The sequence below is a fragment of the Fringilla coelebs genome (assembly GCF_963513975.1).
Source record: "Fringilla coelebs genome assembly, chromosome: 9".
NCBI lineage: Eukaryota > Metazoa > Chordata > Aves > Passeriformes > Fringillidae > Fringilla > Fringilla coelebs.
In genome coordinates this window covers 27,080,942-27,107,897 of record NC_140067.1, presented here as the reverse complement: position 1 = coordinate 27,107,897, position 26,956 = coordinate 27,080,942, and the positions used below count along the sequence as shown (strand labels likewise).

Below are 26,956 nucleotides of genomic sequence, written 5' to 3'. Positions count from 1 at the left end.
TCTCCTGCTGGCATCCTTAGGTTAGGCAAGGAGCATCCAACTGGCATCTGACCCTTTTGGTTCCTGACAAGGTTTAGGCTCTCCCTCTCCTTCAGTGCTTCTGTGATTTTCTCCAAGGCGAAGGCAGAGCAGCCTTTAGTCTCCACAAACAGCCTAAATGACAGCACTCTCCTCTGCTTCCCAAATCATATTCCAATGCCTACAAGACTAGAGTATTCCAAACTAGGTGATATTTACAGCAGGATGGGCACTGCAACCCAGCATGGAAGCACAAAGGAAGGACAGAAGGATACATGAAGGTACAGCTGTCAGCTGAGAAGGAAAACAAAGCAATCCCAAAGAACAGGGTAGAGGACAGAAGAGATAGAGATGGCACATCAAGTTTGCCAGATTCAAAGTCAATGTTTTTCCAAGGGCATCCAAGAGCAGCCAGCTGTGTGGTGATGCCACCTGGAGCTGGGGGAGCACCTGCAGCCCTGGAAGAGTGAAGCTTGCAAGATGAGTATGTGCAACAGTAGAGAGAGATTAGGGATGGGAGGGCACAGAACGACATTATTAGACATGAGTATGGGAATGAACACCATCCAAAACGATTGTACTTGAAGAGGTGAGCCCAGAGATGGTGGATTCCCTTAGAACAGGGATATTGGCTCAAAGTTCTGCTGAATGATGCTGTTTGATGACCTGACACTAAGGCACCACACTGCATCCTGCTTTACTTGCATGGGACATAACAAGGGGCTGTCATCCTGTGGTGCCTCTTGCTGCTGAAAAAAGGAAAAGAAGATGGAGCAGCTTTAGTGACTGTCACCACAGAACAGCAGAATCAGAGACTCCACTGCAGACCAAGAGGATCTCCACAGGCCATTCTGACCCCCTTGCTCAAACCAGGTCTAATTAGATTGCATTGTTCAAGGTCATCTGGGGCCTGAACAGCCACAAGGACAGAAGTTTCCCAAACTTTCTGGGCAACTTATTCTATTGTTCAAGCATCCTCAAGTTAAAAATAATTTCTAATGCTTAATCCAAATTTCTTACACTCCCAATTGTGTCCATTGCTTCCTAACAATTGTCTTCTTGGAGTCCTGCTCCACCTTCCCTGTGTCACCCCTTCATATCAAGGGGGAAAGTCATCAAATGACAGTAGATTTGCATGGTGAACTCTAAATGCACTAGACCTTACCTTATTAAAGTCTAAAGAAGCAAAGTTCCCTTTCTGAACCGTTGAAAAATCACATTCCACCCATGATCCCAGACTTCCCTGGAGCAGTCCCATTGTTTTCTCATGCTTTTCCTTGGAAACCTTTGTCCTGACCACAAGGGAGACAACACCTTCCTAACCACCTTCTCCTTTGACCAAGCCAGCTCAGAGCCTGACTTACCTGGTTGTAAGTCAGGCTCTGAGTTGGCTTGGTCAAAGGAGAAGACTTGATATACCCAGGAGAGACAGAGCTGTTGCAGCTTTTCCAGCACAAATTTCTGGGAGCAACAACAGGACCATTGCTGGTGGGCAAGTGGAAGAGATGAGAATATCTGCTAATCCATGGGGCAGAAGCAGAAAACACAGTCAAGCTGTAAAACAAGCCTGATGTAGGAGAAGAGGGGCAAGAGTGACACTTTTTAGTGACAACTACACCATAACAGGAAGCCTTGGGGCCACAGTGGCCGTGACCAGCAAGACACAAAAGATGGCACCTCCAAATGAAAGCAAGGCCAGCACATACCCCCTGCAGTACCATAAATCAAACTGAATTCTCTGGGTACTGCAAAGGGTGCAGCATGTAATGCCACAGGAATTCCACTGCAATTCAAAAATAGGAGTCTTTTCCCTGTAGACCTTTCAGAGGGGATGTGGGAGTGGGGTTGGGTGGAAGCTGTCCAAGTGCCCTCCGTGGACAACTGGAAAATACTTGAGACCCAGCCAGCTCCAGCTAACCATACAGCCTAAAGAAGCCACAGGGGATTCCTGGCTCTGCTTTCATGTCTTTCAACCACTGCAAGGAAATTCCTCTTCCTACTTCCTGCAAGCAGAGAGGCTCCCTTTTCCCCCAAACCTCTGCTTGACAAACAAGGAATCCCTCAGACTTCCCAGAATTGAGCACCAGTCTGCCAATAACATTTTTAGCATGTGGGCAAAAAAGTGCTCCAAGGCTGCAAAGGGTTAATGACAAACACAGCAACCCTGTCTCTGAACCACAGCTTGGTACATGAGCCACAGGTGATGATCCAAATGGCATAAACACTTTGGGAGAGCAGACTCTAAATTAATCTGTGAAGGGAGATGCTCCTCCAGATAGTGAGCCAAAGTGGATATCTTCCATTTTGGCCCACCTAAGGACTCCTCTTCATGGTGAATCTTCAGCAGGGGGTCTAAACAGGTGAGCCTGCACGCCTGGGCTCTCTGCTTGCATAAATGAATCTTTCTTGCTAGAATTTGGGAACCCTCATCGCTGTTCTCATCACACCTCAGCCCTGCCTCCCTTCCTGCCTGCCACAGGCAGACAAAGCCCACCACCACAGCAAAAACACAGTGTGACCCTGGCACAGGGGATGAGCCCAGATGAGTTACTTGCTCTGCTTCCAGACAAGGCTGATGGCCCTTCTTATAACTGCAGCTGCCTCACACTCTGGGTGTACCTGCCCCAGAAGTTCAGGCATTAATGCAGCTGGGGGGATGCTGTGTTTTTAAGTCCTCCTGTACTTACTGAGACTATTTGCATCCCCATGACCATGTCTGGGAGCTCTGACTCCAGTCCAGCACGCTGCTGGTATGCCACAAACATTCTCTGCCAGCATCATGACAACTTGACAAGGCAGTAACATCCAAATGACTCTCATCTGGACAGGCTTTGGTAACACAGCCAGATACAAAACACATGCAAGATGGGAAGGAAAGGCTGAGAAAGAGCCAGACATTCCCCTGGGATCACGGGAAGCACAACACTGCTGGAATAATACCCTCTGTAGTGCTCAGGAGCCTTTCATCAACTTCACTGGGTGCTGGACTCCAGCCAAAGAGCATTTGAGTCCACAAGGGATGAGGATATCACACAGTTCTTGGACATGCCTGGAAAAATCCACCTCTGAGGCACTGACAGCACAAGTAGAAGAGCAGCCATCACTGGCAGGACAGTGTAAGTTTTGCATGGTGGCTGAGTGTCAAGATGCCAAAGAGGGTGAGAGGGCAAAACAGGATCCTTCAGGATCAGGAGGCTCCCTTATATATGTGCAATTCCTGTTGGATTCAGAGATAACTCTCAATCTCCATGTGTGAGCATGTGACTGAAGCAGTAGCAGATGCTGAAGGGTCAGAGAGCTGCACTGGCAAAAGCTGCAGATGGGATCAAAAAGACACATTGTAGTTCAAGGCTGTGACCCTTCCACAACAGATTGACAGGGGAAAGGGAGCTAGAGGGCTGCAGACTGCTAGCACACAGCTCTGCTACGTCAGAGGGTAGTACACAGCTTCTTGAGGTCAGATTTGGGAAAGAAATACATTAACATTAGTGTTAGACCAGAAAGCCTGCAGGGCATTTTGCCCTGAGATAGGCTGAAAAATAAGTGCTGCTAACAATGGCATGGCCCAGATATTCCTGGAAGTGTTGGCTAAAAGGTTGTTCACTAAATCATCACTGAATCAGCCAAAGGCAATGCTATTTTAGACCTGGTTTTGGTAAGCGGTGCACAAATTATGAAAGAGCAGATGAGAGAAAGAAAACTTGGCCTTAACTTGTAATGAATGGATTCAGATCAACTTAAATGGAGGGATGAACACAGGTCTTGAATGAAGAATTGGAAACCAGGACTGACCAGCAGCAGACACTGCTGCATCATAGCTGTCAGGGAAATGGAATTCCCTGAAATTAAGCTGACTCCAGTGAAAACAAAGAGTTAAAGATCCTTTTAGAAATAAGGGCAAAAGAAGGAAGAAGCAGATATGCTGAGGAGCTGAAGCTCAGTGTAATTGAGATGCATCCCTGGACAAAATTACAGTATGGTCCCCACCTTTATTCCAAGTTTAACCACATGGTAGTAGAACAGAGCTCAAGACAAAAAAAAAAAAAACAAAAAAAAAAAAAAAAAAACAAATGGCAGCAGTTGGATGGGGACTGAAGTGTCAGTGGGACTAGGGGGACGACAGACCACTGAGGAGGTGGCAAGTCCCAACTCCAAAAGTGTGGGATGTAGGAATACAGAGCAGGGGGCAAAAGGGAAGAGTGCAGAAATACAAATATTCATAGATAAAACTCAGTGGATGCAATACATTTGCAGGGGAAATGCAACCTTGGATCCAGAAGGGCTGACCACAGGACACAGGACTGGAAAACAGCTGATAGGATACTTGCAGAGATGGCTGAGAGGGTGGACAAGAATCACAATGATCCTCAGGTTGTCCTCTCTCTAAAGTCCTCTTCCTACCTGGTTCTCTTACCTTTAAAGGGGATGAACTGTTTCTGTGCTTCTAGGAGAGTGCTCTTGAAAACTCCCAGCACTCACTCCTTTAGCCTGCATGGAAGTGAATCCCTCCCAACTGAGCTTTGAGCCAGCTGCAATTTACTCTTCAAAAATCGAAAACCTTTGTCTTAGCACTAACCACCAGCACTGCAGCAGAATCCAAAATCCACAATATTGTGATCACTGCAGGCAAGACTACCACTAGCCAAGCTATTACAAGCCAGGTGTGATTGGTTTGTGAGTAGCAAGTCCAGCAGTGCCTCATTCCTGGCTGGCACATCCAACACCTGTGTGAGGAGCAGTCCTCTACACATTCCAGGAAACTTATGGATGATCTGTGAGCTGCTGTATCATTTTACCAACAGATATCTGGGTAGTTGAAATCACCCAGAAGAACAAAGTTCTGATGACTCAGTGCTTAAATTACTCAAATACTGCTTTGCTGGCCTTATCCTCTTGGTTAGGAGGTCAACAGCAGATCCCTACTGTAATATGTTCCTTGGAGATAGCCCCTCTGATTTTGACTCAGAGGCATTTGACAGGACTTCCTCAATCATCTCAGCTGACTTCCATACATTCAAAGTTCTTACCACAGAGCAAAGCCACGGCCAGGCATCAAGGAGTTGTCTTTGCCTCTGGCATCAGAGCAGGACACCTGGCTTTAGAGGAAAGCTGCGTTAATTCCTTCCTATCAGCCTGCCCAGAGACTGTTTCCTTTTCTGCCACATGCTGCTTTCCTCTCTGGATCTTGTTACAGCTCTGTTGACAGCTTACATGCAGGCTAAGAGGGCAGAGATCAATTTTAAGGCTGGTTGCATGTTGGTACTCATGTTTTAGGGTCTGAACTGAGGATGGTCCCCCACTTGTGCTGAATACATGAGAATAAGCCTCAGGAGAGGTTAACCCCCAGCTGTGCTCTTACACCATAGTGGGCACCCTCAGGACACCAGTGCCAACGGGGTGCAAATGCTTGGATCACAGAAAAACACTGGGTTTGTGATATTTGCACCCTGAGGGCAGGGCTGGCTCACTGCCTCACTCAGCTGCTTGCTGCCACGCACATAATGGGCACCACAGCCTGTCCAAGGGCCCCTGGGGATGGTGTGCTGGGAATCCCAGCACATCTCCATGTGTCTGTGGAGGCTTCCCAGATAGTACTGAGCTACCACCAGCCCTAGCAGACCTTTGGAGGAAATAAGGTTTTTTTGAGACTTGCTGCACCAAGGCCAACCACCAATAACCCCAAGTGGTCCTGCTGCCTGACACAGAACCCATTGTAAGAGAAAGTCCCACAACACTTGTTCTAGGGATAGCTGTCTGCAGTCCAGCCAGGAACAGGATGCTCCTCTCCACCTACCTCAAATTATACTCTCTTAGGGAGGAAAGGACCAATTCACTCCATTGCCTCCTCCACTCCCATCACAAATACCATCCAACATCACCCCATTGTTGGAGGGGAAGGAGTGTCTTTTTCATGAGAGGCCTCATGGAAGCATCCAGACATGGCCCCATAGCACAGACATCATCCCCAACAAGAGAGGTCTTGGGGAGATAGCAGCAGGAAGAAGAGGAGTGCTGGATCAGGCAGACACAGCAGAGAAATCCAGGGCTGTGGGAGGGAGCAGAGGGCTGCAGTGAAGCTGATTGAAGGAGGCATGAAGGGAGACAAACAAGGGAAGCCTGGCCTCTGGCTCTGCAGGGACTGCCTGACCTCTCCTCCAAGGGGCACGGCAGCTTTGGGCTGACGCCGGCGGCGAGCCTGCGGCCCGAGAGCTGCTGCTGGCTGCCAGAGATGGCAAGCAGCAAAGCCCTAATCTGAAAGGACAGCTGGAGCACAAAGCTCCCCATGCTTCTCTGCCAAGCCAAGACATGGGACCCTTCATTCTGCATTGCTCTTCCCCCAGGTTTGGTGCATGTCTTGGAAACCCCTTCTCATTCCCCTCTACTCTGCTCTTGTGAGACCCCACCTGCAGCGGTCCAGAGCTGGGGGTCCCAAGCTGCAGCATTTGGGGCCACCAGGAGGAGGAAAACACAGACCTGTCAGGGTGAGCCCAGAGGAGGCCACAGAGGTGATCAGAGGGCTGGAGCACCTCTGCTGTGCAGACCTAGGCAACATAGGAAACCCTGTGCCACCAAGGACTGGTCACAAATTTAGCATTTCTTACAGCACTTCAGCCCTAAAGCACCATTTGTTTCTGCCAAACAACCAAACTCTACACACACTTGAAATTTAATTCAAAATAGGCTAAATGCTCCCAAAAAGCTCTTACAGGAGTCTGGCTTTGAGCTTGTGTTAGCACTAGTGATTCAACCCATGAACCTTCCTTTTCACCCCTCAGGGAAGACAAATCCATGCAAGTCCCATAAACTTCCTGACTTATATGACAATTCTCATGTTGCTTAAGCATAATGGACCATCAACTTTCCCCTGGGATAAATTTGGCCTGGCAAACTGTCTTTTAGTGCTCTACATCTTGGGGGAGTTGATAGCATTTAGGGTTTATTTTAATGGGAGTCAGTAGCCATGATCAATTGTAAAAGCTCTATTTCCACGGAAATGGGAATTTAATAGATTTTTGAAAATGCTGGTTATTGACCCAATGGGCCTTAATGGCTTAAAAACAATCTGATTGTAGTGTGTATGAGTAAATGTGTGTGATTTTCAAATGAATACTGGAATAGGTAGTAAAAACCCATTTAAGTGGCAGGAACCTGGTCAATAGGGAGTCTCCATTTGCGTGCTTGGCTTTTCTATTTCTATCCGAGTGAATCACGGCCATCTCTTCCTCGGAGAGGCTCACCATTTCCTCACGGCTGAGATCATCATAAAGCACATGGCCCATCTGAGCCCCAGGAGGGTCTGGGGATGTCTTTCATTAGACCAGGCAATGATGCAGAGCTCTCAGAACAGCCGGGCTCCCAGATGCTTCCACGGTTGGGAGCGGAGCATGCACGGACCATCTCTCACGGATGATGCACCCATTGCTCACAGGACAACTCCTTGGGAGCTGAAAAGACATGTGTGCCTCAGACTGTTGGGTTTACAGTCAACCTACAGGCTCCCAGCTGACAATCCTTCAGGGAAATTCCCAGGCAGAAATCTTGGTTTGTCTGGGGTTGACACATATCAACGACATCAATAGGAGTGAACTCCAAAGGAATGCGCTAATTGCTAAGAAGCAATGGACAGACTAAACCCTGATATTTATTCCACAGAGCCTGTGAGCACTGACTGAAGCCCCCTGCCCCAACTAGGGCATGTCTTAAGGGTTATCACCCCCAAAAGCTCTCCAAGGTCTACCAAGCACAAGGCTGCAGTTATTCCTCATTTTTCCCATCACTGGAGCAGTTCCTTCCTGGCTGCCTTTTTTGTGAGGCTGCAGGAACACAGAGGCCCAAGATTTTTACATCTTTGAAACCAAACTGTGGGTTCAGCAACCACAAAGAGGAGATCCAAGGAGAGGTGTGCAGTACAGCAGGGCTGGGTGAGGGTCACAGCAAGATCCCTTAGAATAAAGCAGAAAAAAAACCCAAGAACCTGAAAACTCCCAAATTTCAAAGGGACATCTGTTCTCCTGATCCCTCTAACCTTCCCCTTCAAAAACACAGCGAAGCAGCAATTAGAGTGTTCAGAGCCACAGACTGTTGCTTCTTCTGTTGTCCTCATCACTGGAATAAGCAAGGAGACAAACACCACAGCTCCCCACATGCTTCCACCCCAGTAATGCATCTCCCACTTCCATACTCAAGTATCATGGGTTGGTTTAGGTTGGAAATGACCTGAAAGACCATCTCATTCCACCCTCTGCCATTGGCAGGGACACTTCCCATTAGACCAGGCTGCTCCAAGCCCTGTCCAGCCAGGCCTTAAACACTTCCAGGGATGGGGCAGCCACAGCTTCTCTGAGACATCATCCTTGACAACATGGAAAGAGCTGTAGTTGCAGGGAGTTAGTAAAAAAAATTCAAAACAAAGACTTAAAGATCCAGTTTGGAACCACGCAGGGGATGAAAAAGAGCTCTGCCTGGGAGAAAGGCAGCAAAGCAGGAGCTCAGGGAAGGAGGGGAGTCCAGCCTTGCCCTCCAAAGCCCAGCCAAGGCAGCATCCCAGCTCCAGCACCCACCACCAGCTTGGGAGAGACTTGCTATCCACAGCACAGGGTAAGCACTCACCTTCCTTTGGCAAGGCCAATGCTGGCTGGGGTTACATAGCGTGTGGGAGAGAGGGCAAGCAAGAAGCAGCAGGGGAAATGGAGAAATATGTATGCAGCCCTGTGTGGTTTTGGGAGGCAGAACTCAACGGTGGCAAGTTATTCTAGAGCTTGTTCCAAGCTAAACAAAGTCAGGGATGGTTCCCTTTCTGTCTGGATTGTTTGTTTCAAAGCAAAATAAGAAAAAAAACCTCAGGCCAGGACAAAGTTTTACAGGTCTTTTTTGCCTAAGGTTGCACAGATCAGCCCTGTCCCACCTAAGCTACAAGAACAGATCTGTAAATCAGTTTTCTTACTTTTTGCCTGCAACAAAGTAATGTTCCTGGCTTAGGGAGGCCTTATGGTTTTTGAGCACAGCTCAGGGTCACCAGGATCCCAAATTTCACTATCAATTTTTATAGTGCAATTCACAACCTGCCGAGGTAATAAGGGAGAGGGGATAACCCCAGTGGGTGCAGTTCTCCTGCCCCACCAATGCCTGGGCTGCACAGGGCTGAGCAGTGTCTCAGTGCCAGCAGGCTCATTAAAGCCCTCCAGACAGAGGGGAACTCTGCAACTTTTCTCTTTGTGTTTAGCCAGGACAGAGCAGCTTCATCTCCTTTCAATTAAATGCTTCTCCTTCCTGCCCAGGAATGACCAGATGTCAGCACTAACAGCAGCACTTCACTCATGCATACTGGGGGGAACATGTCCAAGACTTCTGTGCCTCAGTTTCCCTGGCTGATGATCACCTTTGCCCACAGCACAGGCAGGTGTTTGCAAGCATCTGCTTGCTGTGCTGACCTCTGCTGTGCAGGGTTTTCACAGGAACTCAGAGAAGTGAGGCACCCACATCTCACTGCTATTCTAGGGAAAGGAAGTGTCCAGCTCTTCCCAAATGTCTCCTCCTCACAGCACCAGGCTCCACAGGATAGAGCTCATCTACTAGGAAAGAGGGAGAGCAGTGGACTGGGTCAGATGGTGAAGGTGACCCTACAGCACATGTGGCAGTGAGGATCTGCCACAAGCTGCCTAAAGCCAAAGAGCTGGGACTGGCGCACACCCCCTTCAGCACCAAGCCTCAGCAGAGGGAGTGTGTGGAGATCTGTGCTGGAATCAGTCAAGGCTGGAGAGAAACTTGGACTGAGGTGTATCAGGAGGCAGCTTGGTCACCTCCTGACAGAAGGCATGGCTGGCAAAGAGGGGCCAGACCACAAACTGGTTTCTGCATGGATGCAAAAGGCAGAACCCTGAGCTTGAGGCCATCTCCAGAAACAGCCAAAGTGACAAGGAGGAAAACAAAGGAAAAAAAAAAAAAAGTCAGTCTCTATTCTTCATCCAGCCTCCCTGACAAAAAGGGCAGCAGAAAAGGTACCGCAAACACTGCAAGATTGGGGTAGGATTTCTGCTGGTGCCAGACAAGCCTACAGCCAGCTGCAATGGGCATCCCCATCCACCAGCAGGACAGCATAGGCAACAAAAGGGTGGCAGAAGATCAGGGTGCCACCCTTCCAGTCCCTGGCCTGTCACTTGTGTTCAGATTCCTGGGCACTGGCAGGATAAGGATGCTTTAACAGGCAGGCAGTGGATCAATTTGCTGAGCAAGGATGATGCTCCCAGGGCATTAAGCTAACTGCTCAAGAGGAACCACACAGCATTGTAGTCAATAAGCCCCTCCTTGCGCACTCTTCACCAATGTCTAGCCTTCCCAAAACATCCAAAGCTCTGCTACATTCACCCTAAACTTCACACTGAAGGGCAAAAACTTATAACCATTATATTGGTAGGGAGAGGGATTGAGACAGAGGAAAATAAATCTGTTAAAGCCAAACATCTCCAGCTTGCTTTTTATATGCATATATATATATTTTTTTTTTTAGGGTAAAACCAAGTCCCAAGACTCCAACTTTTTTTAGATCCAGGCAACTGGGTGTCCCAGCCAGAGCACAAAGTGCACAAGCCAGTATTCTAAAAATGCCTTCCTCACAGATATAAAAAGGACATGAGATAATTTGTTGGGGAAATTCTGTAGTGTAACAATCATACATTAACAGAAAAAAAAAAATAAAACCAAGGCTGCCTCTCATCCCCAGCACAGCCCTTGAGAGGCAACAGTCACAAACATTCAGCATCCTCATCCATCTTAAAGCCTCCAAAGCAAGTCCTGTGCTTCACACCATCTCCGTTGGTTTGGGTGGTGCTGGACTCGCTCCCTCTCACCCCACTGCCCTCTGGAAAGGGGCAAGTTGATTTCCTAAATAACAGCGGTGGCTGGGCCAAGGAAAACCAAGAGCAGTATGCTCACTTACAGACTCCCCTGGCCGTGGCTCAGGCTGCCAACCCGAGGCAGATTAAATCATCCCCGAGACCCTGTCAGCGCCAGCCGCCGGGTGTCCCTGCCCACGGCTGCCAAGCTCCTGCCACCCCGGCTCCCGGGGTCTCAGGGGCTTGGCCAGGGCCTCGCTGGTGTCCCCCACCCACAGGCAAGGGTACAGCAGGATGAGGAGGAGCCCTGGGGAGGCCTAACAAAGAGTGACCCCTCCCAGCCATGGGACACACGCTGTTCCTTCACAATTGCCATCCCAACACAATCGGCCCCCCTCGAGTGAGCCCCCGAATCGGCGGTGTTTTCGAGAACAATAGCTCACATCTGGGACAGCTGTTTTCCCCAAAAGCACCCGGGCTGCCTACAGCCAGGGGGCAGGGGTCCTGTGCCCTCGCTCACACGCAGATCATGTTCTCCCTCTCCCACAGAGATGTGGTCACCCCGGGGGAACCGAGCAGGTTCCTCCAGGAACTCGCTGCCTGGCAGCTCCACGCTCTCAGCAAGGCTGGGGAGTGAGTGAGGCTCATCCTCCCACAGAGGCTCGTTGGAAATTAACCCCTGAGCTTTCCACCTTGGCAAGAGAAGTGCATTACTGTGATTTTATTTCCTAATTTAGCACCCAGAAAAAAAGCAGGGAACATTTGTCCCAGACGGGACTGGGAACCTCCCCTTGTAGCTAAACACCTCTACATTCTTGCACTGCTCTTCCAGCCCCACAGGGTAACACAACAGAGCTCTGACCCCATCAGAGGGTAACACATGGAGCCCTCTGGCTTTGGAAAGTGCTCCTGAGAACCTGCACAGGCCCTTGGATGGCAGCACCTCAGTACTTAGTGATTTCCCTCTGGAAAGAAGTAATTTCTGCAGTCCCTCTGCCCTCCAGCTGTTGGATGGGCTGAGTCAGACCCTGGTGTGCCTCCCTTAGAGGAGGCACCCCCTCCTCTGCCACAGCAATGCAAACTCCCACCATCCCAAATCCTCTCCATTGGCAGCAAAATCCCACTGCTGGACTCCTGCAACTAAGCAGTGGTAACATCCCAAACACACTCCAATCAGAGAGTATCTATCTCCACACTAGCCAGCATTTTGAGAAGGCCAAAAGCCCCAAGAAGGTCTCCATCCCCAAGCCAGGACTCTGGGTAGGCTGAGGCACCTTCACTTGGGTGTAGCCTCCAAATCCCATCACAAGCAAGCAACTTGGGAGACATCCTGCCCACCTGACATAATGGGCTCTACCAAAAACATTCCCTCCTATTTTTGCTAGGTTTTAAAACTGTTAATCCATAACAAAGCTCAGAGAAAAGGGACTTTCCTACAAGGAAAGGAGAAGTTTTCCAATAAGCTCAGATCCAAGCAGTCACAAAACTCTAAAGCACCCACCAACAAACCATCAGGCTGCAGCAAAAGGTCCTGTTTACTACTGCACCCCCACAGCCCCAGTGAGTGTATATTAGAGACTAGAAGCAGCAAGCTCAGAAGCCAGTGAACCCATCACTGCCACTTTTGGTGCTTCCAAAGCACTCTCCCCTACTCACCACTGTAAAGCCCAAGCCCAGCACTTAAGGCTCTTTGGATACAGCAGGACAATATTTGGGCACATGCCAGTAGGACTACAAGAGGTGCCAGAGGGAGCTCAAAAGCGGCCAGAGCTCAGGTTCTGAGCAGAGAACCTCCTAGCCATGCACTCCTCATGGGACCAACATAGTCTCTGCCACTCTACAGGCAGTGACAATCACTGAAAACACCCTCTCCCATCCACTCTTCAAACAATCAACCACCACAAGCAGCACACACCATCTCCAGTTGTGTGGAAACCCAGGGCACTGGGAATGTTTCTCTGTCTGCTCTGGGGTGCCCTGACCCCCAGGGGAGCACTGACTCTGACTCTCACTCATGGGAAAGCTTCCTAGACATCAAGATAGACTGGAATCCACAAAAGTGTGCAATAGATTATAGAGAGCAGTGTAGGTGTATCACTTGGTGAGAAACTGAGGTTTTGGGATTTTTAGGATGTTGTGGATGGAAGCGAGATGGAGGGCCCAGGGTGTCACCCTGGGTTTCTTCTTCATGCTTCTTCTTCCTTCTTCATCATGGGTTAGGGTGGCATTTTGCAATTGGGCAGAAAAGTCCCCATTGGGGCTCTTTGGGATCAGTTATTGGGTTAAAAGGGAAAACAATCCAGGTGTCCTTTCTTAATTGGATAGTTTAGTCTTAAAAGACCCTGTAACAAGAGATTGTTGGCCATTTTGTGCTTTCTAATGAAAAGCTGCCAAACTCGCAGTAGTGAGACTGTTTTACTGATAAGAAATAATAAACACTTGAGCCCAAACACAAATTACTGTCTCAAGTGCCTTCAATCCAGACCCAGAAAAACCAAGGACTGGTACTGCCACACAGTTGAATCTGTTCTCTGCAACAGCTTCAGGGGCCTGAGGTTATATGCAAAGCTTTTGCAATAACTTTGCATGTTCCTGCCCTCTATCACAGTAAGAAAGACCTACTAAGGTTTCCTGTAGCATGGGAAGAAGAAGAGGAAGAGAGCAGCTAATTGGAATGCTGTTTCACCATCTGGCTGGGATTAAGGCCTAGGCAGGTCAGCTATGGCCCCAAGATAGCTCACTGCCTCACCTCTCTCAATTCGACACCCTTTATGCTCTCAGGTCCGACAACATTCAGCTGAACATCTCCTGACAAAGCTCAGGTGCCTGGGGATACCTCTGAGTGATTCCTTCTTTCTTGTGGTTGTCCACCAGAGACTTTTAGGGAGGTTAATCTGGATCAGCTTTTGAAGGCAAGGCTTAAACTGCAGGAGGCTCCCAAGCAGCCTTAACCCAATTAAGCACCAGTCCCTTAGGAGGGAGGCCAGCTAAGCTTGCATTAAAGCCCATCAAGAGTCCAGTTAATCAGGTACATTTTAACATCACAGCTTTGGTCATCCCAGCAGATGCCACCAAGCCTGGAGACACCTCATCATTTTTCACCTCCTTTTGTCACTCAGGTTATTTCTGCCATTACTTTGGGCAGCAAGATGAAAGGCCCAGCAGCTCTGCCCTTACCCACTTTGCTCTCCAGACTCCCCTCCGGTTTTTCTTTTCACATTAACTGTGTCACACACCAGATTCTCATTGACTAAGTGCCCGAGGGGGACCCTGGCTGAGTGTTAATTGCTGCTAATGAGCTGCTGCTGCTTTCCTTCCAAGAGCACCAATTACAGCAGCACTCAAGCTCTGCAAGAGGATGGGAGCCTGCTGAAAATTAAGGCAAATTTTACTCCAGACCCCGACACTGGACTGCCAGCAAGTCCTGGAAAATGCTTGAAGTCAAGATAAAACTGGGTGAAGGATGATAGTCAGTAACTCTCCTGATGTTGCCTGTCCCCTTGTTCCTCATAAGGTGGACCAAGGGTGGAATGAGAAGTCTGTGACTTGCTTCCCATGTCTCCTGTTGGGCTGCCTTGTAGGGATGTCTACACACAGCTCTCCACCTGAGTTCCTGCTTAAGTCTCTCTCCAGCCACAAATGCACAGTCCTACTGGTGGGTTTCACCTGTGGCTGGTGGCCCAGCTGTCTCATAGCACAGCAGGACTGGTTCCATGTGCTACCAGAGCAGGTGCAGAAGGGACTCAGCAGTGAGCTCCAGTGCCCACTGATACCCTTTCAGCATCAGCCCTCATCCCAGCTTCTGCCTCAGCCACAGCTGGCTCCACTCCCACCAGAGCTGTCACAGAACCCTGGCATGGTGCAGGTCAGAAAGGACCTCAAAGATCAACTCATTCCAACCCTTCAATCAAGATCGAGTCATTCCTGCCCTTTCAAAGGCAGGGACACTTTCCACTATCCCAGGTCCATCCAGCCTGGCCTTGGACACTGCCAGGGATCCAGGGACAGCCACAGCTTCTCTGGGCAACCTGTGCCAGGGCCTCACCACCCTCACAGGGAACAATCTCCTCCTTGTATCTAATCCAAACCTGACTCCTTCAGCATAAACCCATTCCCTCTTGTCCTGTCACTACATACCCTTGTTAAAAAAAAATAATAATCATCCTTCTTTCCAAATCTCATTTCCCTCCCCTGGGTGAGGGTATAAGCTGGCACCAGCTGCAGCCCTGGAATTATAATGAGATGTTCACCAGCTAAGAAGCACTGAAGCCACCACTGTTCCTCTGCTTTTTCCTCTAATTTACCTCTGTCTCAGCTGCAGCCCAAGAGGGAATTTTAAATCAGAAATGTGTTAAAATGGAAAAAGCTTCTGCTTGAGTGCTTACAATTGTGAAGGACAAGACATGGTGTTGAGACCCTTCACCAAAATATATTGAATCTGTCTACAATGCTGGTAAGATATTGCCCAGCATCTCACTGACTTTCTCAATTCAATTATTTTTGGCTGCAGTAAGAAACATTCACATCCAAACCACTCTATGAGAAAGCCTTGACACGAACTAGAGATGATTTAACCCATGAAAAAAGATCCTAAGATTTTTGGTCTTGCGATCTAGATTTGCAAGGAGATGCAGAGGTCACCTGCAGTGGGGGTTCTCTCTCCCCTGATTGTCCCAAAGCCACAGCTCCCTCCTGGGCTCTGGCACAGGTATGAGGAAGCAGAGAGGTCTGAGGAAGCAGCAGCCAGCTTGGTCTCCTTCAGTTACACACCCAAAGCACCTGGCTCCTATTGTGCTGCCTTTCTGCAGTTTGTTAAATTTTATTTCACTTTATTTCTTCTGTTTTGGCTTCCACCCTAAGAATCCTTTAAGTTCTCCAGCTGCCCTGGTCATTTGAGTACAACACCTTAAAGCAAACACAGCACCACTCAGCTCTGCCTGAACAAAACCCCCCAGGCTGAGGTCCCCTGCTTCTGTGTCTTGGGGTTCACCCACCAATTTGGGGGGAATGCCACAAACCTAGCCATGCTCTTTGGCAAGCACAAGTTCACCTAGGTTTTTCCCAAACACACACCACCATTTTCCCAGTGGTTTTCCCACAAACAGATATATTCTTTTCCAGAAACTATCCTCAGTAGGGATGAGCACAGGGAGGGTGAATGTCCACCAGCATCACCAGACTGGACAGGGCTCTGAGCAATCTGGTCTATTGAAAGGTGTCCCTGACCATCACAGGAGGGGTGGAACTGGATGCACTTAAAAGTGCTTCCCACCCAAACAATTCAATGACTCCTTTTTCCTGTGATCTCTGAAGAAGCCAGCCAAAAGCAGCTCAGAAGACCTCAGTGGCAGCAGGATTCAACCCATGCCCCCTCATTTCCCAAATGCCAGGCACACTGGATTTCAGTTTTCTGAGTTTAGCCTACAATCAATCATTCTTGTTCTCTGCGCAGACCAATGAGGTCTGCGGAAAGAAAATTGCAAAAGATTTGTTATTTCCCTAGTGTTCCCATTTTCCCATTCCTTTCCCACAGAAGCAAGGGGTTTTTTTGTTCTGTTTTGTTTTGTTTCCCAACTTTCAGGGGAAAATCCTGACAAATGGAAGCCCTGATTCATACCAGCAAAAATTTGGCCTTTTTCAATTTAAGGTGGAGCCCTTCTTGTCTGAGGATGAAAACATTTCTTTAACTGCACACAGAGGCAAGGACAGAGCCTTTACCCTGCCAAAACCAAGGCCAAGTGGTGCTGGGTGCTGATGGCCACCACAAGTGGAGAGCTGTTGCAGAGGCTTTTCATCTGCTCCATGATGAGGAAAGCACTTCCATGCTGGCTCACAGCATGGGAAACAAGGGGACAGGTGGTCACAGGGTGGCAATGGTGGCTGTCACCAAAGAGACTTCCAGAGGTGGGAAAACATCTGGGGAGGGTTGCTTGGGCAGGGACACAGCGTGATGCTTCTCTGTGTCACTGGGATACACTGGAAGAAAGGTTCCCCATTCTCCTCCTGGGTTTTCTCAGGCAACTTAAGGATGGGTGAGAAGGACCCAGGAAGGGAGGAGGGAAAGTGCTGCTCCTCTCTATCACCACTGCCCAAACAGAGATGCCTGCTTCCCTCCTCCCTCTGTGCCCTGCCTGGGAAGGAGCAGAGAGAAAGAGCAGACTTGGGAAAAAGGGACTCGTGGCTCACAGCCTATCTGCTCCCACAGCCCAGGGAAAGAAAAGCAAAGGACAAAGAAGATCAAAGGGCAGATGTGTCCCTAAAACCCTCCCTTGCAACTTTTCTTGACAGATGCTGCCATCTGTGCTGCACCACTCCTGCTCCAGTGGGCACCTCTGCCTGTCACCAGGAGCCAACAGCAGGGAATGAGTTTTCTCAGACACTGAGACAGAAACAGCTTTAAATAAAACAAAAAAGCCGTGACTTTTTTTTCCTCTTCCCCATCTCCATACAGAAAGTACATTTAGCAGAGCCCTGAAGGTTGGAAGCCATCAACAGGGCTGTTGGCACTTCATGGCACCAACTGCACCCAGGACACTGTTCCCAACAACCTGGAGTCCCCATTGTGTGAATGGGTCTGCCTCTCCACCACCCCCCTTGCTGCTGACTCCAAAGACCCCTGGGAGAGCAAGGGTCCCCTAACACAGCATATTGATGCTCCATCGGTTTTAGTCCATGTGGATTTTCAAGGTGTTTTGCATCTACAGCACACAGTAAAGGCACACATCCCCTTCCAACCAAGGGAATTTCCTTGTGGGCATCACTCCCTGGGGCAAGATTCTTGTTTTCAAGGCTTATGCACACCTACCCACACCTTTCCATATCCTGCACCTCACATCTAGCACTGCTGGGTTGCCTCCTTCTCCCCACTCCAGCAATCAAGAAAAAGGCGTTTTGAACACATATTAAGAAATCAGACATTAGACATATCCAAGGAAGGTGGGAAAGGGCAGCAATTCCTGAACTACATGCCATGCAGGGGATCAGGGTAAGCAGTATCCTTCGCACGGGCTGCTCTGCCCACATTCCCACTGGCACGAACCAGAGGCTGGCAGCTCTGCACTGGGAACCCCCCTGGGCAGGGGGCAGAACGGTCCCAGGGGGGAAAAAACGCTGGCAGGGTTTCACAGAGCGGCGCCATGTCACACCGCAGGATTTACTTCTTTTGATGGCAAACACACCCACCCCATGGGAAAACGCCCCTCTGCCTTCCCACCCTGGGAAGCCGCCGGTCGGAAGACACCCCCAGGCGCAGATCGGGGCGCATCCCGTCCCTTCACCTACCACCCCCCAAGCCCCGCGCCTACCGCTGGGGCGAGTCAGGGTCGAAGCAGGTCCTGGCCACGTCGGTGGCCCGCGGGTCGCAGCAGTCGCCGTCATCGAAGTCGTCCAGCATGTTGTTGCACTCCATGTGGCAGACGCCGTCGCGGCGCTTCCAGGAGAAGCAGCGGCCGGGCCTCCGGCAGTCGCCGCCGTCGTAGCCCGTGAGGGGGTGCTCGCACTCGGGGTCGCAGCGCTCGTTGCCCACCTTGCTGGGCTCGCAGCCCAGCAGGACGGCACGGCGGCGCAGGGAGGAGTTGTGCACCTCCAGCAAGCTGAGCTGCCAGGAGATGTTGTAGGGCCGGAAAGCTTCGCTCAGAGCGCGGTGCTGCCGCCAGATCTGCTCCCAGCTGACCGTGGGCCGCCCGCCGTCGTCCTCCGCCAGGTTCACCACGCGGTACCGCGCCACCTTCCAGCTGCGCAGCGGCCAGTGCTGGTTGTAGTGCGACACCAGCTCCACGTTATCGCAGGCGGTCTGCCCGCAGGCTGGGGGGCCCAAAGGCCGCAGGACGGGGGCCGGTGGGGACAGCAGCACCCACTGCTGCGGGAAGGCACCCTCCCGAAAAGGCATCCAGCGTTCCTCCGGGGCGGCAAAGCCAGCGGCCAGAGCCAGCCCTGCCGTCATCTCCCCAGGCACCTCCTCTAGAAAGGAACGCTGGAGGTGGGATTGGGACAGGGCACCACGCCACAGGGCCAGCCCAGCCAGGTGTCCGCGGAAAGTGTGCGTGGTCCCCCAGGCGTCCCCGCCCAGCAGCAGCGTGTGGCAGGAGGACATGAAGGCGCTGTGCAGCGGGCCCTGCTGCCCGCCGGAGCGGCCCACCCGCACCCCGTCCACGTACAGGGCCATCCACCGCCCATCGTAGCTGGCGGCCAGGTGTGTCCATGCCTCAGGGCGGTAGCGGTGGTGGGAGGTGACCTCGGTGGCTCTGGCTGCCCGGTCCGTGCGCAGGGAGAAGAAGAAGCGGGCGTCCTTCTTGCCGCCGAGCTGCAGGGCGCGGATGCCCAGCGCCCAGCCCTTGTCGCTGGCTGAGTGCGAGCAGTTGTTGAAGACACCTGCAGCAGGGATGGAAAGAGAGAGGGGAGCTGGTGAGGACCAGAGAGCATCACCACTCCTCCCTGGAGCACAGGCTAGGTCCTCGGCAGGAGGTAAATGAAGGTGGTCAGAGGCTGGGCAGTGAATTCTCCGCCAGGGGTTGACACCCCAGCCCCCATTCCAAATTTTTTGGATGAGTAGGTGGAGCAGCCAGGAAGAATGGCAGAGCCAGAGAGACAGGATGGAGAGGGGAGGAAGAGCGTGGATGGGAGGAGAGGCTGAAGAGCGAGGTGTTTCTGAGTTGCTCTCTGTAGGAGTGCTCCGGCGGGATGGGATTAAAGGCTAAGCTTTTTATCTGTGAGCCAAAGCTTTTAAGAATTAGAGCACATCAACCCAAAGCAATACAGGCTCCTCCAGGGACTGCTTCCCCAACAGCTTCCAGACAGATTTACAGCTCTGGTTTATGCTCCAGTTTCCCTCCCAGTCATGCATCCAGTGCTGGCGGGAGAGGGTTGGAGCGGGCTGTGCTGCCTCCAGCCTGGCGAGTGCACGCCTCAGCCCCTAAGGTCACCTGAACACAAATCCACTCCCAGGAATAGCCTCTCCCTCTGTGCCCAAGCATGCTGCAAACCTGTTTTAGGCTGGGCAAGACCTGGAGCTGTGCTGACTTTCCCCCAGACTGCCGAGTGCCCACGGCAAAGAACCAGAGGCTTGCAGGCACAGAATGCCCTTAGGAATTAGTGGCCATAAGGCACTTAAACACTGGCAAGAATAAATGAACCTGCTGCTTGAAATAAATGCCTCTGGGCTCCTAAACCACCGCAACCACCATGTTCACGCAGGTCATTGGCTGAGGTGAGTGAGCTTGAAGTCACTCCTTGAGCAGTGGTGTCTTCTGGGGGCACCCTGCTCTCCTATTCATCACTCCAACAAACAGTGTCCCAACGCTGTCAAAACCTGCTACCACGCCCAGAGAGTCTTTTTATGTTTCTGCTGAGGTATCTCTTATTCTCAATCCTGCTTTTCCTGCCCCTCACTGTGCCATTCCCATCACATACACTGCCTGCCCATCCTCATGGCATCAGGACCTCATGGTCCAAAGCAAGCACTCCTGCCTGTCCCTGGGGATGCCCCACCTGCTGCCAGAGTTGTGAAGAGGCCAGTAGAGAGAAGCAGAGGTGTAGAACAGAAGGAGCTCCAGGAGGAGCAATATCTGGCTCTCACCCAGGGGATGTGTCTGGAGCCAGGTTACCATGACCCCACATTTCCCCTTATGAACACGGCTGGCAAAGGCCACAGCAAGCCCTGCTGCACCCCAGGAAGCAGCATCCCTCCCTCCATCCATCACTTTCACCAAGGGCGAGCTGGGTGGTGGCCTCTAAACCATCCCAGGGCCGTCAGCACCCTGGGCACAGATCCCTGTCCCTGCTCACTACAAAGGCAGCCACGCACAAAGCCTCCGTGGGCGGGTGGGCTTTGGCCAACTCCTGTTTTCTGGTGGATTGTGAAAGGGAAGCACAAAGACCAAGGGAAGCTGAGACCAGGAGAAGCCAAAAAGCAGGAGGCCAGCAAAGGAGCCTTGCAGAAGTGAGAAGGCAAAGCTGGAGAGTGCTTTTGGGCTGGGTGCTGGCTGAAGTGTGCTGGGACCTGCACACTCAAAAGCCGTCTTTTGGTCCCCACTGGGGTTGAGGAAACAGGGCGTGGTACCTTCTCTCTTGGGAAAACTCATGCAGCTCACCTTGAAATGATTCAGAGTGCCCCAAATTTGATTAAACCCCAAGACAAAAATGGGAAAAACAGCACCAGGGGTGGAACAGCCCCTGGGGTGAGTGTAAGCTATCATTCTCACAAACCCATGCTAGAGCCAAGCCATGCCTGGCAGTGCCTGATGAGTTCAACACTGGCCAAAAGAAACTTAAATGAGCCCAGTTTCATCAAAGTCCTCAAAGGGATGTAAGTAAGGCTAAGGCAAGCTCTACAACAGGGGAGGAAAATCAGTAAATCAGCAGCTGGTGCCTCCTAAGCATGGCTAGGGATGACGTCTCCACATCAGCAGCAGTGAAGGTTCTGCAGGCAGAGCAGCATGTCCCACAGCTGGCAACCACTGCAGAATAGTGTAACAGAAAAGGTGTAGCACCAGGTCCTGACATCTTTCAAGGGCCTTCAGGGAAATCATCAGGGGAGCAGTTTGAAGAGCCCCGAGTTTGCCAAGGAGCTTGGCATTTTGTCCTGAGGTAACCCACCAGAAGAGAAAGCTGTTTGCAGAAGAAGTGTGAGGTATCTCCTCAGCAGCTCTAAGTACAACTCTGTCTCTCATACCTCAGGCAGGAAAGAGGAGCTCTAGCCTGGTTTAGCCTGTTCACCTGTGCCTTAGGGGAATTGCCTCTGGGGGGATAGGGGGAAAGGGTGAAACGAGGTGTTGGTAACAGCATAAAAAAATTTGAAGAGGAAGGTACCTGCCAGGGAAGGTTGTGGAGAAAAAAGCCCACAAAGAGATCAAGTGTGCCCCCTTTGTTAGGGCCACACTGCAAGCAGCCTCTCCCACTGGGGCCAGGGGTTTTGCAGCACAAGGAATAAGTTTCATTATTCAGATACTGGGGGAAATCAGCTGCTAAAGCTCCAGAGGATCTGACAAAGGCCATGAGCCTCTAGACATGGTCACCCCTCAGGGTTTGCAGTGGGAACCAGGGATCCAAAGAGGACATCTGGATTTAGACATAGCAGATGTTTTGGATGGCCTCTGATCTAGGATCTGACCCAACAAAATCACCTACAATCTGAGTAAAAACAAACCTCAGCCTTGCACAAAGGGAAATTCCTTGGGGTTCACCTGAAGCAGAGCAGGCATAGATAGAAGGGGAACAAAAAAGGTGGAAAAGGAAACAGCATCACATGAAACGACTCTCATCTGCTGCCCAAAATGAGTAGGACAAGGAAGAAGGACCAGTTTCCTTCCCTAACAGTGGCTGTGGCAGACTATACCCCAGCAGAAATCCCCCCATGAAGGAGTGACTAAGAAGGATGAACAACCCCATTCAGTATTATCTTATTGCAGGTGTTCCATACTGTTGGCTCCTTATCACAAAAGTTTCATACCTTCTTGGTGTTTCTCGTGGGCAGCTCCTCAGAGTGCTGACTGTTTCCTCTTCACAAAGCAGCCAACTGACTCCAGTTCCCTTCTCAACCAGCCAACCCACTCTTTTATAGCACTCTTCTTTTCATTGGTTACAGCTGTGGCCTGTTAAAGTCAGGCCTATTCCTAATCTTTGATTATTGACCCAGCTGAAACTCCTTAGGGGTAAGATTACTTTCTACACTATCTATATTTTCTTATATTCTATCCCCCTACAATTCAGGATGGCCCTGAGACAAAATGTGGCATCTAGGGGAAAAGACCAGCGACTCCTGAGCCTTCAATCCAAGCAGCAGCCACACCAGCTGACAGGACAGCCTGCTTTCCATGATCAGAGCTGCTTAGCCTGCCATTACTTCCCAGGCACTGATGCTGGGAGAGCTCAGCTCTGCCCTGCTTTCCTCCTGCCTTCCCTCACACATGGACACTTGGAGCCTCTCCAGCTCCTCCACACCTCTGGTCGACCTCATGCTCAGTGGCCTCTCGTTCCACAGAGCAGGAGCAGCAGATCAGAAGCAGACTCAGCACCTGCCGAGGGCTGGCAGCTGCTTCTGTCACCTGCTCACACAGAATGCCAGCAGCACTGGGCTGGCCCCCTTTGGCCACCCACACCCAGGCCCCTTGGTCCCAAGTGCAGGGAGCCAGTGGGAAGCGAGCAGTGACTCAGAGAGCCGGAGGTGCCTGGGGCTGACTCAAGCCCTGGAGCAGGGAAGCTGGGGGATATTACTGGAGTGAATGCCAGCGCTCACGGGTGGTGCTTTCAGCACTGACGACTGTCCCACCCTCCAGAAGGAAATTAAAAAATAAAGAATAAAAAATAGTAATAAAAAACCTCTGCTGGTTAGCTGGACCCCCCAGCACCTACAGGCCAGACCTCCAGATGCAAACAGCCGTGCTGCTGCTGTGATGACTGGAAATTGTGCTCCATGCATCCCAAGGTGCTGCCTGCCAGCAGGGGTGCATCCAGGATGCCGAAGGGAAGGCAGACAGAGGGGTGGATGCTAGGGAGTTTGGTAGTTTCCTTGTACAGGGCTGTTTCTCCCCTCTGCCACAGACTCCAGCTTGTCCCTCCTACCTCTTGCACTGCACACGTGTGGTTATTGCCCTGTAACTGAGGAGATAAATCAATGAAAGGGACCAGGCAAAGCAGAGGGAGGTTCAGTGAGATGATCACAAGCCAAGGGAGAGTTAGAATAGAGAGAGGGATTCCCCAACCAGCTTGCCTGGGGCAGCACAAGAGCCCACACTGTGGGGACCCCAGCCATTGTGGCACTGCCATCTATTCCCAGTCCTTCCTAGCATCCCTGCGCTGCCCTGCACCCAGACACAAACACCCATCCTGGCACAGCTGAATGAAGCACCACTGCAGGAGGTGGCATCTGCCACGCTCTGTGCCTGTGTGCCAGTCTTCCTCGTCTCCTCAGCTTCTCCATCACAGGATCATTAAGGTTGGAAAAAAATCTTTAAGGTCAACTCCAACAGTTAACCCAGCACTGCCGAGCCCAAATAAACCACGTCCCTAAGCACCACATGTATACATTTGTTAACAATTCCAGGGATGGAAGTGATTCTACCACTTCCCTGGGCAGCTTGTTCCAGTGCATGACAACTCTTTCAGAGAATAAATTTTTCTTAGTATTCAGTATAAAAGTCTCTTGGCAGCATTCAAGGTAATTTCCTCTTGTCCCATCACTTGTTACTCAGGAGAAGAGACAGACAACCACTACACCCTCCTTCCAGGTAGTTGTGGAGAGCAACACGGTCCCCCCTGAGCCTCCTTTTCTCCAGGCTGCCCCCCCCCCAGCTCCCTCAGCTGCTCCTCATCCCTTGCCGGTTTCTCAGCAAGCTCTTGAGGGGACAGTTATGGGTAGAACAAGCCCCTGGTGCCGCCCCCTGCCCCGCAGCCGCTCCGCAGAGCGCTCGGGGCCGCAGCCCGGGCGGGGATCGGGCTGGGGCCGGGCGGTGAGCGCGGCGCGGCTGCCACCGTGCGGCCACCGCCCCGGGGAGCCCCGGAACGCTCCGTGCGCCCGGAGCCCCGAGCAGGGGGGACTGGCTGGTGGGCTGCGGGGAAGGGAGGAGAATAAGGGGGAGCGTGTCACCCAGAGGGACATTCCAGCTCCCGGCGAGAGAAGACGGAAAAACCAGATGGAGTCGGGGCGGGATGGGGGGATGGGGGCAGGGGGGCGGGCTGGGAGGACGGGGCGGGTGGGAACGGAGGGGAGGGGATGGTTTAGGGTTTGGTCTCAAGGGAAGGAGGAATATTCCACGCCCGCGGTGCTGACAGCACGGGTGTGGGCGCGGGGTGTCACCTGCCAGAGCGGGGCAGTCGGGGAGTCCCCCGTGCGGATGTTTGCGGAGGGTCGGGGGGTGTCGGGTCCCCATCCCTCCCTGCCGGGGTTTACCTGCGATGATGGCCGGGTTGTTCTGTCCGCCCTCCGCCTTCACCCACAGCTCCAGAGTGAACTCCTCCCGCGGGACTGCGGGCAGCGCCTCCGCCCGCGCCGCCAGCTGCTCCCGGCCGCCCGAGAAGTACAGGGCGGGCAGCGGCCGCTCCCGGGGAGGGTCCGGCACCTGCGGCTCCCGGCCCCGCCGCCTCTCCCCCCGGCTTCGGCCCCGGCCCCGGCCGTCCGCCTCGCCCTCCGGCTCTTCTCCTCCTCCCCTGGCTCCCCGCGGTCTCCGGCCCCGCGGGGATGCGGCTCCGAGCGCGCCGTGCGCGGCGGGACCCTGCGGGTACAGCCCGTACGGGTGATGCGGGGGCGCGGCGCGGCGGCTCGGAGCCTCCATCCCGCACCCCGAGACCGGCGGGGGCTCCCCGCGGGCCAGGCTGAGCGCCGCCAGCAGCAACGCGGCCAGGGGGGCTCCGCCGCGCAGCATCCTCCTTGGGAACGAAGTTTGGGGGCTGGAAGGTGGGGGCCGAGTGGCCGCGGGGGAAATGGGGTGTTCAGGGGGGCGGCGGGCGGCAGCGCCGGGGCACAGTCCCCCGCCCCCCGCCGCAGCCGCTGCCCCCAACTTTTCCTCGGCACCGCTCTCCTCCCTTCTGCTCCTGCGAGAGGAGGAGGAGGAGGAAGAGGAGGAGGAGAAGGAGAAGGAAGGCGAGAGCACCGCGGCGGGGACCCCCTCTCTGCCTGCAGCCGGGGCTCCCGGGGCACGGCGGACCCTGCGCGGCTCTCGGCGCTGCCCGGCGCTGCCTGCGGGAGCGGGGGATGCGTTAGTCGCCCTTATCTAGAAAGCCCCGAGGCGCTCCGCTCCCCACCCCCACCTCGAGGAGGGGTGTGGAGGGGGGGCTGCCCTTATTTAAAGATGATTATGTCCAATCTAATAAACCCCGAGCGGAGCATCGCCCTCCCTTCCCTCCGCCCTCCCGGGCGCTGCCCAGGATGCTGGCGGGGAGGGGATGCAGAGGAGACACAACCCTCCGGGCGTTGGGTCCCCTCCGCACCCCTTTCCCGCCCTCGGGGTTTTGGGACAGCACCTGCCCTGTCCCTGCCCATGTTTTCTCCTGTTGTAGCTCCCACCTCGCTTCCATCCTCCGCCTCCGTCACCTAGAGGGGAGGAAAAGAAGCTGAAAGGAGGGGACAGCCTCCCTCAGCCCTGCCCCAGGCGAGGGGAGAGGTTGTCTTGGACTCGGGGTCTCTCCTGGGCAAGAGATTTTTCTGTTTTTTCTTGCTTTTGTTATTTTTTTCCTTTCCCAAACAATGACACGTGCAGAAAGGTGGGGTGGAGGTGCCTTGTCTGAGCAAACCACATCCAAAAGCCAAAAAAAAAAAAAAACCCTATGAATGCACCAAGGGAGTGGGCAGCAGTGTGAGAAGCAACTCACCCACCCTCTGCCAGAGGGTACAGCACCAGCGCTGCTAGGGAGAGTTTCTCAAAGCATACAGGTGAGAAAACAAACCCCCAAAGTTTCCTCTTGGTTCCCAAGACTCCCTCACACCAGGACAAGGCATAGGAGACTAGGAAAACTTTATCAAGGAGATTCAGTGAGATGAGAAGCTTTTTCGTGCTTCCTTTTCATTATTATTATTTTATATATTATTTTTTTTCACTCCCAAACACTATCTGTGGCGGTCAGTGTGAAGCAGGGTTGCCAGCGAAAGCTGGGAGGCCCATTCCAGGGTACAGGCTTTCAAACCAGCAAGGCAGGAGGGAAAGGGATTTAAGAATAAATGGCAGGAGCTGGCTGTGTGGGGCTGGGGTTGAGCAGGTTTTTTGTCTTCTCAAGGTGGGAGGGTGATGGGAATAAGGGTGGGGGACTGGTGCCTTTAGTCAGGGGGAGATAGAAAAGTACATGGCTGGAAAATCTGAGGGTTAGGAGGCGTGAGCACAGTGCATCTCCTGCTGCCCGGGAAGGAGGAAGGTGGGTGTGAGCACACAGAGAGGTGAGGGCTGGGCTGGCAGGGTGTGGGGAGGAAGGGAGGACACAAGGGAGCGAACAAGGCCAGGCAGAGCAAGGATGGCTCATGCAAAGCTGCTCAAGCAACTCCCAGGGCCATTTGTGGCATGAACCACATCCAAGCACAACACCAACACCCACTGCTTGCAGGGAGCTGGTGAGTAGAGGTCTGCAGCTCTCCTGCCTGCACCCGCTGACCCAGTGCCCATCCACTGGCAGTGGGGGCACAG

The 26,956-nt window shown here is 52.3% G+C and overlaps 1 protein-coding gene across 1 annotated transcript in view; it reads right to left on the bottom strand.

Moving 5' to 3' along the window:
• Positions 1 to 25,207, bottom strand: part of PAPPA2 (pappalysin 2) — a gene marked incomplete at both ends in the record, with an annotated part of 88,531 nt that extends 63,324 nt beyond the window's left edge. The window contains 2 exons of the mRNA XM_084211434.1: positions 18,155 to 19,220; positions 24,736 to 25,207. Coding sequence (XP_084067560.1) covers positions 18,155 to 19,220; positions 24,736 to 25,207 — 1,538 coding nt within the window. The remainder of the gene's footprint in view (positions 1 to 18,154; positions 19,221 to 24,735) is intronic.
• Between the last annotated feature and the right edge of the window lie 1,749 nt (positions 25,208 to 26,956).